Genomic DNA, 14,835 nt, shown 5'->3' with positions numbered 1-14,835 from the left:
GGAAGATGGTAGGAGGTGAGGTGGCCAGCAGAGAAGGTTGAGTTATGAGTAAGAACTAGCAGGAGAGTTGGTTTGATCACCTCACCAGAAATAAGCAGGAATTGAGTTATAAAAAGCATAACTGCAGGGCTTCCCTGATGGCGCAGTGGTTGAGAGTCCACCTGCTGAGGCAGGGGACGCGGGTTCGTGCCCCGGTCCGGGAAGATCCCACATGCTGTGGAGCGGCTGGGCCCGTGAGCCATGGCCGCTGAGCCTGCACGTCCGGAGCCTGTGCTCCGCAATGGGAGAGGCCACAACAGTGAGAGGCCCGCGTACCGCAAAAAAAAAAACAAAAACAAAAACAAAAAAAAAACATAACTCAGTCCGCCCTGTGTCTTCTCAAAGAGCATGATAGGGATCAGAGAGTAGGTGGAACGAAGGACACTTCAGCCTTGGCCATGTGAGGGCATATGCACTTCAACAGCCATGTCCAGTGGAGCCTGAGTTTGGAGCTTTTGCCTCAGCAGAGGATAAGGATATGGGAGCTGGTCCCTGTCCTGTTAGGAGCTGAGGGGCTGTTGGCCTGGAGTCATCTCTCATTGAGTGTTACTGTAATAATCTGGCTGTCGTGGTGTGCACTGTCCTGCTGAAATACATGTGAGTTTCAGCCTGAAGCCTGAGACACATTCTGAGTCACCAGGGGAGGCAGAGTTCATGTCAGTACAGCGGGACAGCTTCCACGGGCTGCCTGGACTTAACCAGACCTGCTTCTATTAACAGAAAGGGGCTAGTCACTTGTCTTTAAGAAAGGCAAATTCTTTTATTTCTCCAGAGCACCATTTAATTATTCTTTTTTCATAGATACCTGAAATAATTCTTTTTCAACCAAAACAGCAGCCAACCCACATGTAGCTTTGTTTCAGGCACTGCTTGATCATTAGCTGGGTGGTGTCACCCAGGTGTGGGTTTCTAGTGTGAAAGTCACGTTCTGCTTTCGTATGGTTGTTGCCGACAGGCAGAGCCATGGGTGGGGTTCATCTGCATTGCACTTGTCCCTGGTGGTGCTGAGGGTAACACGCCTGCAGTGTTCCAGCTCCTATCATTTTTGCTTTTATGGTCACATGGAGCTTTAGAAAGGCCACTGCAGGCTTGTATGTTTCCGTACCAGCCTTGCTGAGAGAGGTGGATTTCCTATGAATCTAATGAAGCTTAAGCCTCAGAGCTCCTCCCTTGCAAGGTACCTTCCAAGTTCTCTACTTGATGAAGTGCTCTTTTTCTTAAAGAGGATAACCCTAAATTGCATAACTTCAGGCACCACGAAACCTGGCTCTGTGTATGCTTCCAAAGATGGGCTGACACACCTCAACGTATCTGATGCTGCTTTATCCCTGCCTCCGATCAGCAGGGCCCGTGTCAAGAAACCATGTCAGAACTCCGTGCTGATTAAACCTCGGCTCTTTCATCATCCCAAGTCAGTTTCCTGTGCACCAGGAGCTTAGCTTGCTTTGCTCTCCTCTTCCAACTGCCACTTGCCTTGACCTTTAAAAAAAGTTGCTTTTTGTCACCCATGAAGCCACAGGCTGCAAGCACTGAGAAATTCAGCTGCTGCACAGGATGCCGCGTTCTGTGCTGTGAGGGCCACTCAAAGACATTGCTCAGAAAAAGCTTTACTTAGAGGCTTTTCTCTCAGAAACACCAGTTCCATCCTGTCTGAACAGCCATCTACATGTGGCTGTTAGATTGCTACCTTTTATTGAGAGTTACAAGGAATGGCATAAAGTCGACTGGCACGTTTCCTTGTTATTTAATCGAGTGAGCTATTGCCGTGATGAATGTTTTGATCTCTGTATTGAATCATGCTGGGAAATCAGTGATGACTTTTAAAATATGATTTAAGTGAATGTCTTGCATCAAGTCACAGTGAAAACAAAAAGAAAATTGAAATGTATTATTCTTCCGTATGCCAGGCTTACTGCTTTTGCACAAAACAGAACTAGAGAAAATCAGGGATTTACTTACACTCAGGGGTCGTTGTGAGTGTCAGTTGAATTTGATGAGAAGATATCGTTATTCATCCTGTGCAGTTCCTCAGTCACGGTCTTTCAGGTTATCACAGCTCTCTTTCACAGAACATGTTGATGTGGCTCCTTTCTGAATGTGGATTCCCTTTTCCTCTTCCATCCAGTATGTAAAATGAATGTACACATTCGATGTCAGGCGAACGTGGCCCCAAACTGCGGAGTGAATGCGGCGGAGCTGGCCAAGACTCTGGCAGGAATGGGCCTCCAACCCGGAAGTATTTCTCCCTCCTCGGTGAGACTTTGCTATTTTCATATTTTGTAATTTAGAAGTTGTTCAGATGTGGCGAGCCCTAGTATTGTGTGTGGCATAATCAAAGTTCCTAGTCTCGGCAAATACAATAAACAGATTTATTGCATTTTTAAAGAGCATTTTGTTCCACAAATAAGGTTCTCTATACAATTATATAACAAGAAATAATGAGCGTGCAGATATAGCAAGAAGCAGAAAAGGGATTTTTTTTTTTTAAGCAGCTTCCTGTCATTGTGGTCTGGTGAAAAGCCTGGAATCCAGGGTCCTCGGTTCTGCTCTTGTCGGGGCCCCCGGCAGTGCAGTTGACGAGTAACTATGGGCCTTTGCTTCCTTTTCTCTGAAGGGGTTGAACTTAAAGAGCTGATGTTCTCCACGGGCCTGGAATCCAGCAGTTGTGTAGTATTTGTTTATGGATCGTGAATTTATCTCAAGTCCAGCCACAGACAGGAGTTCCTTCCTCTCAGAGGGAGTGGGTGGAGCATGTCAGTCGCTGTGCATGTGTTTTGTCCTGCCACTGCCCTGAGTGACCCTCCCCCACCTGCTGTTGTCTATTAGAGCTTCAGCCACATCCCAGGCCCACATCCTATTGCCGCCTTCCTGGCTGTGGTCTGCTGAGAATTGGGAAAGAGCCATGGTTATGGCTGAGGCTTCTGAAATGTGTAGCTTGATGCCGGGTTCAGGAAAATTCTAGACTTAACTGTCAAATATCTCTGGGCACTTAGGAAGGGAAGTGCAATCACTGTCAGGTTCTTGGTTATCCAAACAATGTCATCACTAACCACCCCATTTCCTTTTCACTGAAGGGCCCTACCTGGTAAAGCAGGGGCTTGGATTGACATTGCATTTCTTGATTTCAGGAAGGCGTTGGCAGAGTCCTTCAAGTCTGTGTGTCCTTCTTGTGGACAGACAGGCAGGATGCTATACCATGAGGGGGATTTCCAGTGCATGGGACAGCTGTACCTGAAGAGTGTAGGTTAGGGATTTTGGCCTGGCCCAGGGCTTCTGAAATACCGTGGAAATAAGCTGAGCCATGTGGCACAACCTCTAGGAATGGGCATCGCCACTTGTCACTTGAACCAAGTGTCTTTCATGTTCTGATACTAAATAGTGAGAAAGCCCAAATTACCTGTTAGCTGACAGTACAGCATTAAAGAGAGACATCTTTAGTCTATCAAAAGAGAAGAATGGGTTAAACAAACAAACAAACAAAAAGATTGCGAAACACTGGATTTAGAGTTTTCTGGCAGGGGAAGTATTTAAGTGGAGAAAGTGAGATTCAAGCTGGTAAAATTTTTCCACCTTTGAAAAATTTATGATCAGAAATCTAGAGGAGAAACTATTAAAATAATTGGATTTTAAAGGTGATCCATTTTATATCTTCAATCACTGTTTCACTGGGTTGAGTAAGAAAAATCCTTGCAGTTTCAGGGTATTGCGCAGCTGTTTATTACAAACATTGCTTAGAAGTTGCCCCAGATAAGCTTTTGTTTTAGCTAAATAGGTCAAATGCTCCAAGATGTCAGATTTTTGGTCCCTTATCTGGTGGTAGCTTGTCTTATAAATATCCCAAGGTAGACATCTGCACATCACACAAGCACATCACATCTGCTTGTCTTCAGGTAGCACCCTCCCTGGGATGAGTCTTGTACTAGTGGGATGGGGCTAGAGAACTCCCCGAAGAGGCCACACCTACTTCTGGTTCTATGTGGTGAACCGGGAGCTCTCATTGTGTTGGTGGTTAACCTTTCTGGAGGGCAAGTTGACCATGTATCAAAAGTCTTCAAAATTGGCCCAAAGAGTTGCCTTTCCAGAAAGTTATCTTAAGAAAATAGACGAGGGCTTCCCTGGTGGCACAGTGGTTGAGAGTCCACCTGCCGATGCAGGGGACACGGGTTCGTGCCCCGGTCCGGGAGGATCCCACATGCCGCGGAGCGGCTGGGCCCGTGAGCCATGGCCGCTGAGGCTGCACGTCTGGAGCCTGTGCTCCGCAACAGGAGAGGCCACAACAGTGAGAGGCCCGCGTATTGCAAAAAAAAAAAAAAAAAGAAAGAAAATAGACGATGATGAGGATGATCGTGTTGATAAAGATGACAACACAGCTTAGGTTTATGGAATGTGCCGGGCACTGGTCTAAGTGCTTTAAGTGCAGTTATTCATTTACTCCTCATAACAACCCATGTTGCAGGTACTATAACATCCCCTTTGTTAGCAGAGGAAACTGAGGCACAGAGAGGTAGGTGACTTGTCCACGGTCATAGGGTTAGGTTGTAGAGCTGTGATTTGAACCCAGGCAGCCTGCTTGAGAAGCTAGACTCCTAATCACCCTGATTTGAAGATTTGCATGCAAAGTATGGTCACTGTGTGTTATCTATACTAGTGAAAACTGGGAGATAATCTATATTTCCAATACCAGGAATGAGTGAATCAATTGTGATATACCCATAAAATGGAATATTGGACAGCTTTTTGAAACATGTTCTTGAAAGACATTTAGAGATATGGATAATATGCTTGGGAAAATGTTAAATTAAAACGTGTTATGAAACAACAATTTTGTTGTATTTTTTTTAATTAAGTGTAAAGATAGACTGTGTATATGTATGTTTCTATTTTTTCTTTTTTGAGGAGGGCTGATGAGATTATAGGTATTGTCAATCTTACCCTTCATATATTTACATTAACTTTTGTTTCTCTCTTATAATTTAAAATATTGTATATAGAAATATTGCTTCATTCTTTCTTGGTGTGGCGTGGTGCTCAATTCTCTGAGCAGTTGTGAAAGCTGCTATTTGCAGGACATGGACACCAGGTGGCGCTCCTGGAACTTTGGCCACCCTGTAGAAAGCCACCACAAGAAACGAGGTGGACAAGGCTGAGACATTTTCTATATACTCCCATTTGAGCACAAACTGAAACTCGGTGGCTTAGATATATTTTAAATGATTCTGACCCAAATACAGTAAGCTCAGATCAGGAGTTGGTGCTGAAGCAGTTTTGAGTGGCAGAACCTGATCCCATGTCAAGCTGTATTGATCTTTCCCCATGTGTTGTATTGAGGGTTGAAGCTGCAAGTAAGGTCGTCTTCATCCATAAATGCTTCATCCTCCGCTGTGATTTCTGACTCGATGTATTCCTACTCTTCTTCGCAGAATCTTGTTTCCAGATCAACCCTAAGACGACAAGGAAAGGAGAGCATCAAAGAAGGAAATGGCATTGGGGTTAATTCTTCCAACCGACTTGGGATCAACAACTTTGAGTTCATCCGAGTACTGGGAAAGGGCAGCTTTGGGAAGGTGAGTCTTGGCTCCAAGTGTCTGGGTGGTTAAAGGACGCCTGCTCCATGTATATTGTTGGCCTGTGCATGTCTGTATACACATGCCCATCTCCCACGTGCCATCTGCCTTCTGCTCCAGATGAGGCCACACCCTAAGAGCTGCATGAGTTCTCATGCTCCCTCCTCCTGCTTTGCCATAGGTGATGCTTGCAAGAATAAAAGAAACAGGAGACCTCTATGCCGTGAAGGTGCTAAAGAAGGACGTGATCCTGCAAGATGACGATGTGGAGTGCACCATGACAGAGAAAAGGATCCTGTCTTTGGCCCGCAATCACCCCTTCCTCACTCAGTTGTTTTGCTGCTTTCAGACCCCTGTAAGTATGACCCACCTTCACTGCCTCCGTGGCCTCCTTTCTTCAAAAGCTGAGATCACAGATGTTGAAGGTTTCATAAAGTAGAGTATTAGAAACTTTGGGGGGTTGGACTCCTAAGGTAGGGTCATTCGAAGTATCCAGTGACTTCTCATGGCCAGAACCAATGAGCTTACTGCTTCCTTCCTTTCATGCTGTCCTGGAGAAGGATCACTTTGAGGGTTGTGTGTCCTAAAATTGAAAACGTCTTCATACATAAGTCTTCTCTAGCAGAGTGAAGGTTACAGAAGTCTAAGAATACAGTAAATGTCATGGGCTGCTTATTTTGGTGACTTTAACCTCAGCTCTGTTGCTAAATGCTGAACTGGTTCTGACCCGGGGAAAAGAGTTCAGACCAGGATAGGCCCAAAGGGGGCACCTTGATTTGTAATGTCCCAAGGCATTGCTCCTGGCCTCAGTTAAGTTAAGCTTGATTCTGTGGGCTGATTGTGGGATTCTGTCTATCCCATCATGTTGTGCAATTAGGAATGCTTTTGGCTGCAGTTAACAGAATATGTGACTGACAGTGGTTTACACAATAGAAAGGATGAGTTTAGTTCATTAGTACAGACTTTTTTCTTGGGAAGTCTGACAGTAGCAATGTTAGGGTTGGATTAGTTGCTCAGTGACATCAGACATCTCTTCCCCGTGGGTCTCAAGGTATTTGCCACGGCCCTAAACATCACACCTCATATGACAGCATCCAAAGCAGGAAGCTTGGGGGACGGAGGCAGAAGGGCTTCATGGACCACTCTCCTTTTATCAAGGAGAGAAAAAGCTCTCCTAGACCTGAGTTACAGGCTCACCCTGAGCTGCAAAGGAGGCTGGAAGAGCAAATATCTAGTCAAGATAAGCTGCTTTATCATGATTGGCTCGCATCAACCTTGACTTATCCCCTGGGGCAGGACACTCTGTAGCCCATTTAGCACTGGGCTCAGAACTGGGCTCCTGTTGTCAGTGGAGAGGGAAGAGGGCTCCTGTGAAGGCACCAAGAGGGTCTGGCACAGATATTTCTTAATCTTCTTGCTGTCAAAGGCATTCTGAAAGAATTCAGGACACGTCCCTTGTGTCTGCTACCATCAGGGATGTAAAGGGTGTGATGGGAGCAGGATGGGGGCGTCCCACCTGGTCCAGTGATGCTGCGATGCATTTCTAGGGAAAGTAACAGCTATGCCGGAACCAGAAGGGCCAGTCAGAATCAGTCAGGCAAAGAGAATGAAAGTGAATATGGAATAAAGGTTAAACAGCTCAGGCATGGATCTACTAGTAAATGGGAACAGGAGGTGTCAATAAAGCTCATGAGCATAAAATGTGAGGTTGAGGAGGGTCCTGATGAGAACTAAGGCTGCAGAAGTAGCCCAGGCCGCTGTAGGCGCTGTTAAAGGAGCTAGGGTTTTAGTGCTAAGAACAAATGGAAGACATTTAAGCAGAGGAATGACATATCAGATTGCATTTTTTAACTATTAAAAACCATTTTATTTTATTTTTTTTTTGCAATGGGTAGTATAAGCATCCTCCAAGTATCCATACCCTCTCTTTGAAAGGAACAATTATTACTAGTTTCAAGTGTAGCCTTTCAGAGAATTTTTTTGCACACAAAAGTATACACACACACCACAGATATACATCCATATTTATTTTTCTAAAAATCACAAATGATAGTATATACTTGTCCACCATTCTGTATCCTTTTTTAAGGAAAAAAAATCCAAAATGGTTTTATTAAGGAAGTAAATCTCTGTAATGCATCTTGCAAAATTTACACATTTTAAAAAATAGAGGTATAATTGACATGTAACATATTAGTTTTGAGCGTACAAAATAATGATTTGATATTTGTATATGTGATAAAATGATCACCACAATTAGTCTAGCTAACATCCATCGTCACACAGTTACAGAATTTTTTTCTTGTGGTGAGAACCTTTAAGAGCTAATTTCTTAGCAACTTTCATATATGCAATACTATGTTATTAACTGTAGTCACCATATTGTACATTGCATCCCCATTCTCCTTATTTTTTTGAAAAAATGTAATAATGTATCTTGAGATTGTTTCATATTTGTATATACCTGGCTGCCTCATTTTTAATGGCTACGTACTTTTCCAGTTTAAGAACATGATACAATTTATTTAACTTGTTTCCTATTGCTATATATTTAGGCTATACTTAGACTTTTATTTCAAAGTTGCAGTGAGTCTCCTTGTACTTTTATCTTTAGGTACTTATGCTATGATTTCTATATGATACACTATTAGAAGTGATATTGCTTGGTCAGCAGTAGATGCATATATAATTTCATCTAGTTGGCCCTCTCTCCCCATCGTGGTTAAAGATAGCTAACACTTTATCATTTAAATACCAGGCACTGTTCTAAGTGCTTTATGTGTATTATCTCAGTAATTCTTACAGTAATCCCATGAAGTAAGTGCTGTTAACATCACTCCCATTTTACAGATGAACAAACTGAGGCAGGAAGAAATTTAGCTTCCAAGTGGCAGACGTTTTTAGTCTGACTGCTGAGCCCAAGCTCTTACCACTTGCTGGCTGTATTTCTAAATTCATACTCCCAAACCATGTGTGAGAAGGCTTATTTCCCCCACCCTCCTGTCATGGCGTGCTACTTATCATTTTGATGGTTGGAGAGATTTTTAAAAAGGTGTCTTTGGAGTTCTAATCGGCATTTCTCTGACAGTGAGTGAGGCTGAGCATTCACATATGTTTAAGGGTCCCTTGTGTTGGCAAAGACACATGTACAGCTTAGGGAATGGATGGAGCAGGGAACACTGGAAGCCGGGAGACAGGAGGGTGTGTGAAAGGGGATGCACGGTGTGCACTCCCACGCTGTCTGAGTATGTTGGAAGGAGCTGGGGTTCAAGTAATAGCTTCTTGGGCTTCGGTTTCCTCTGCACTCCTTCCCGCCCCTCATGGTCTAGGCTCTTTGACGCCATGCCCTCCTCATCAGAGTCCTCGGTGGCTCCAGGAGCCCTGGAGCCCTGGAGTCCCTGAGTCCATGCCACCCCTACCACCTTGCCCCTGATTCTTGCTTCCCACCTCCGGGTCCATGGTTCCTTCAGAGCTCCGGTTCTGCCCATTCTCCACTGCTACCCAGAGTATCCCCAAAACACTAATTCCCATGCTCTGTGCTCTGTCCACCTAAAGCCCTTCATCGGCCCTCATCCAGCTGTTTTCCCAGAGAAGAGTGGGGTGACAGCTCTGGGCTTAAGAACACCCTTGTGAAGAAGGCAAGACTGGTGGGTGGTACTGGTCACCCGCCTGAGCTTCAGGTTCCTCCTCCTCACTCCATGAGCTGGACAGGGCTATGCTCAGGTCGTCTTTCCAGGGCTGCACCAAAGTGCAGATGGTTTTCTATGACATTGGGTTAGATGATATTAACAGTTGACTGACATGGTTGTGCAGTGGCTGCTTTAAGTTACTCTAATGAACAAATAAAGGAGTGTCACCTACCCAACTCCAGGGGACTTTTACCTACCGAAGGAAATCCCCATGATTCTATAGAAGCAGTCTGAGGTCTTACCAACAATTAGAGGGTGTTGTAGTAGAAAAGAACTTAACCTGGAACAGATTGGGAGACCAATAAATATAGAATATACAATGCAAAATTTTCCAGGAAAATATAAACTATACAGTATAGCCAAATATTAGTGTCCACATGTTATTTCCACAGTGTTCAGCCGGTGAAGCCTTTATTTTAACATGGGCCATCTATTCTTCCTAGTGACCGTTTCATATATGGCCACAAGGTGGCAGTCGTTACCGTAAGGTGATTTTTATTTCTGCACCAGAGAGAGAGGAGCTGACTTTGGGGTTAAAATTTGTGTGTTACAGTAGATGTCTCCAAAGCAAAGGATAATGGGAATTTTCCCTTGCCCTAAGTCTAGATGATAAAGTGGTAAGAACCAACTTAAAAGAACCAAGTGCATTTTTCTCCTGCTGAGATAGAGATATACAGTTTCCATTTTGCTGTAGTTTAAGCCTTCTCTTGGATTTGCAAGGTATCGGACTCCACATATGCATAGCATTTGCTCTCTGCATCTGTCCATCCGTCAGAAATCCTCAGTCACAATCCCCATTTGCTATTGAAAAACTAACTATAAAGAACAGAAAGTGTTAGTTACCATGAGAAATTAAAGCAGGTAAATGACTACTTTTCAGCTACTGGGTTTGGCAGGCCCTGGCCTCTAAAGTGAGATGCTAATCAGTGTGTTGTGCTGAACTGTAACACAGAATTTAGAAGGGAGCCGAGGTGAGGCGTGGGAGCACCCCCCAACGTCTGCAATGTGTCACTTCACTGTGAAGACGCCGGCAGAGACGGCAGTCCCCTTGCCGTCCAGCCCTGTAGAATGAGAGTCTCTGAGGCCCAGGAGAAAGGGAGCAACTTGCTGAGGATCCCTTAGGCTGGGAGTGTTGGAGACGAGGTTCATCTCTGCGTCAGGCTGACTCTGCAGCCCGGCTCCGTCCACTTGGTGTCTTACACAACAGTGAGGTTGTTGGTTCAGCATCTGCTTAAAGCCCCTCCTGTCTGCCCTGACTCACCTCCAACCTGCTGATATGGAAGCACCTCTGCCTTTGGAAACGGAAGACCTAAGTTCTTCCATCTCTGTTTTCCTCTGTCTGAATGGCTTGCAACTACCTTAAAATTCCTTTGAGCCTTAAAGTTCTCATGGTTGAGACGAAAGCAGGATTGCTGTGAGGACCAAAGGCGAGAATGCAGACACACTGTTACTGCACACGCGGCAACTCGGTGTTGTGATGACCGCCTCCTTCCCCACACCAGAAAAATGTTCTGGGCCTTCCCAGGGGCCAGCACAGACCCCACGTGGAGGTGACGGTAAACACCCACAAAGTAGGAATTTTGGAACTCCTTTTGTTCTTGGCCAGAACAAAAACATAAGCAAATTTCAAATATTAGATAATTTGTTGTTTGCTGCATAGAATTATGAGCCCATGAATTATTGCTCCTGATTTTTTCACAATAATGCTTGTTACTTGCATGTATATCATTTCACTGGCATCCTCATAAATTTCTGAAAACACTGTAAATCCTAATAGTTTGTGAATAATTTGATAATCTGGATCAAGACTTATAAGAATGCATATACTCTTGGATCTGTTGATTTTATTCCTGATAATCTAGCCAAAGAAAACAACGTAAAGAAAAAAATAAATGTTACGCATAAAGATGTTTAATTTTCAGTGCATTATTTATAAGAGGAAAATATTGGAAACAGCTTCAGCCTTCAGCAATAGGAGTCTACTTAAACAATGTACTGTTTGATGAAGATTTTCAGCCAGTAGAGAAATAATTGAATATTAAGTAGTTAGATCATTGTGTGTTACTGTCGGAAGCATCTAACGTGTAATATTTATTGCATATAATTCTTACATCAGCCGTAGAAGATGGGTACAATTATTCTCTTTATTTTGCCGAGTGATAAAGTGAAGGAGAAGTTAAGTTACTTGCCCTAAATCTAACAGAGTAAATGGTGGAACACGGAGATGGGAAGCCAGGAAATAGTACAGAATTTATGATGACTGGGGGCATGAATCCATATCAGGTTTCACCCAGGACAGCAATGTGGCAAACCTGGCCCCTGCTCCAAAAAAAGCCTGAAAGGCGATGATGTCAGTAAAGGATCAGGGACTGTTAGGAAGGTTGTGGAATTAGAGATGATCTTTTTCTTTTTCGGTCTGTTTGTCAGTTTCTGCAGTGTGTTTCTGTTTCTTTGGCGAGGAGGGTGGGAGGAGTGAGGCCTTGTGAAAGGAGCAGGGCTCCGGGTCTGGGCTGCCAGCCTGGTGTGGGCCACCTTCCCCACTCTTTCAGGTTAAATTCACTTCACACGCCTTTCATCTTAATCAGTGACTGTTGTGCCGGCAGCCGAGCCTGCTGGCATTTATGGCCTAGGATCCGGGTCTCCCCACACCCAGCTCCCAGGGGCTCTCCTTGGCTCTCCTGGAGCCCTGGCTGAGTGCTGAGGGCCGAGACCAGGAAGAACAAAGAGGCAGCGGCAGCAGGAGGGGGAGTGGCAGAGTAAACACTGGTCAGATGCTTTAGCCTTTGTCCAGAGACCCAGTTTGTTAGAGCAAAGGTTTCCCTTTGGAAAACATAAGACACACTGTGCTTGGTGCCCAAGAGCTGCCTCTCGTCGGCCCGACCCCGGCCGCGTCGGGTCCACAAGCCCGTTTTTGGGAGAGAACTTGTTTGCATTTGTGAGCTGCTGCCCTGGGAGGGGCGGGGGACAGATTACACAAAACCTCCTTTTACAGGGACAGAAACCCAGTGCTCTCACCTCCCTACTGACGGAGTGTCCTCGGGTGTCACCTGCAGGGGTCGTCCGCGAAGCAGTGTGCCTGGGGCTCCTGGCAGGGGCATCGCTTTCCCTAAGAAGCTGCGGTTCAGTGTAGGTCAACAAAGCAGAAATGCAGCCTTTGAAGGGTAGGGCGGCTAGGAATCTTGTGACCTAAGTGCTGTCAGCTTACACAACCGGTGCAAGCTGATTTTGGTGCACTGAAGTCACACTTAAAATATGTCTGAAAATCGCCTGGCAGCATGGGTGCAGGGGAACAGTCTTTTCTCTGGGTTATTGTCTCCATCGTCCTATTAAATATTAGCAAAGGGGTTTCATGTGTGAGAGAGAGACACAGACAGACAGACAGAAGAGATAGGCAGCAGGATGGTCATGTGGCCCTGGAATGCATCTTTCAGAATCTCATCAGGAGGTGACTACACTGTAGCCTTCAATAGGAGAGCCCTGAGTTCTCATCTTGACTTAGCTAATAGCCCCCTTGTCTTGAGGAAGGTCCCCTGCCTTGGATTTTTTTTTTTCCAGATAAGCACCTCCTGTACCCTTCTGTCACAGACCTGTCGGCAGAAATGCCTCCCAATAGGGACCCCCCACTGACTTCATTCAGGTGGGGATGGGAGGTGCAGTCAGCCCCTGCACACCCAACCGCCCTCCAGCCCCTCCAGCTCTCGTTCCCTTTCCCGGTGTTCAGGGAGCCTCTGGCAGCGGCAGCTGGGCCACTTGGCCCCCAGTACAGCTTTACCCGCTATGCTCTAAATCACAGCGACATCCCGGGCCAGGAGAAGAGCCCTCCGTTAACACGTTCCATAGCTGGTCGATTCTTGGAGCCTAACTGCACCAGCTTTGCAGAAGGGGTGGGCGAAGGATGAAGTAGCAGCAGCAGGTACTGTTCACCGAGACCCTAGCATATTCTGGGTGCTTATATTCACTACCAGTGTCTAGACAAGTGTACAGTTTGGTATTTCCATAAATAGCTGTTGAATGAAGTATCTCATTTAATACTCAAAACAGTCCATGGGGGTATAGATACTATTATCCTCATTTTAAGGATCTGGAAACTGAGGTCCAGAGAGGTTAAAGAACTTGCCCCAGATCACACAGCAAGCAGGAGTCAGTCTGTGGATTCTTAACCAGGTCGTCCAGTTTAATAATCTACGCCATTTCTAATATCACACAAATACAAGTATCCTCTCTCTGCAATGTGTACAGCTGAGGAGAGTGTCATCAGACAGGAATAAAGGCAGTTTTTCACAGCATACAGGTTTGTGGCCTTTTATAAAATACCTAAGGAAAGGCCATTTCCGCTTACCTGTTTGGAACTGGGTTTCTTCCTTTCCCTGGGCAGTGAGTGCCATAAACACCGTTTGGTCTGCTTATGGGTCATTTGGTATAGTTTGCCTTTGGCTCAGATCAAAATAGAAAATGAGCCAGAACATGGTGTTTCCCAGTTGAGCATGTTCCCAACTTATTAATTGTGTTCCAGCTGGGAACAGAATGCACATAGGCCATCTCTGGGCTCTGGATTTCTGGGAAGCTGATTTAGGACCTTTGCTTCTGTCCTCGGAGGCTTCCCGGCTTCCCGACTATCTGTGACTCAGTAGGGCCGTGAAAATGAATGGGAAATAGGAGGACGCGAAGTTCTTGCTGTTCCTTTGGCTGCCTCTGCTTAGGGAGGACTGCCAGCACACTTGGTGTGACCAAAGGGCTTGAAAGGGTTGCCATGTGTTTCCCTTTGAGGTTGTTCAGCTGTAACTGGCCTTGTCACTAGCTGTCATCCACACCGATGACCTAGAGATGGCCTGGACTCCCCACCTCCGTGGTTGTAAGGTGGTCCATGAATTGTGTGTCACTTCCATTGACTTATCTGAGAGTTGCCAAGGTCAGACGCCGCCCTTGGGCTTCCCGATGACTGGCGAGGCTTTGTGGCAGTGAGTTTCGGTTACGGTTTTACCTGATTGTGCCTGGGAACCTGCCAAACTATAGATACTCCCGCCTCAGCAGGGCCCTGTTTTAAAGCACTGGGCTTGAAGTGCCAGGAGTGGCTCCAGGCATGAGAATGGGATGGGCTTTCTACCAAATAGTTTAGTGAAAAGTCAGCCAGTCCGGGATGAAACTGATGGAGGGCTAGGGGGAGAAGCAGTGCTTTTAATCCTCAGTCCAGCTGGGAAGAGGAGATTCACACACATGGCATAGACAGTATAATGACTGTTCCCTCCATGCTACCAAAGGAAGGGTAGCTGAAAACGAGCACTGGCCTCTGGGGGAAAATTTTACCTACGGGCCAGTCTTTCCTCAGAAGGGCAACCAGAATGACTATAAAACTAACAGTCTAACTAGCAGCACCTGAGGGTGGCCTGCGGGTGTTTCCCTGGGAAGCTGGGTTGGCCTCTGCCAGGACCAACTGGGACCTTGGGCCCAGGGCCTGACGCGACACCTGTGGGTGGCTGGAGTGTGTCCCCCTTACCCTGAACCCAGAATCGTGCAGTCTAGAAACCCAACTGGTCTGGGTGAAA

The 14,835-nt window shown here is 45.7% G+C and overlaps 1 protein-coding gene across 1 annotated transcript in view; it reads left to right on the top strand.

The window, feature by feature from the left end:
• Positions 1-14,835, top strand: part of PRKCH (protein kinase C eta) — a 239,244-nt gene that overhangs the window by 136,932 nt on the left and 87,477 nt on the right. The window contains exons 7-9 of the mRNA XM_060098069.1: positions 2,165-2,292; positions 5,460-5,603; positions 5,785-5,958. Of these exons, the coding sequence (XP_059954052.1) occupies positions 2,165-2,292; positions 5,460-5,603; positions 5,785-5,958 (446 nt within the window). The remainder of the gene's footprint in view (positions 1-2,164; positions 2,293-5,459; positions 5,604-5,784; positions 5,959-14,835) is intronic.

The sequence above is a fragment of the Mesoplodon densirostris genome, chromosome 4 (assembly GCF_025265405.1).
Source record: "Mesoplodon densirostris isolate mMesDen1 chromosome 4, mMesDen1 primary haplotype, whole genome shotgun sequence".
Taxonomy (NCBI): Eukaryota; Metazoa; Chordata; class Mammalia; order Artiodactyla; family Ziphiidae; genus Mesoplodon; species Mesoplodon densirostris.
Note: the sequence above shows the minus strand (reverse complement) of the source record. Positions and strands in the feature narration are given on the sequence as shown.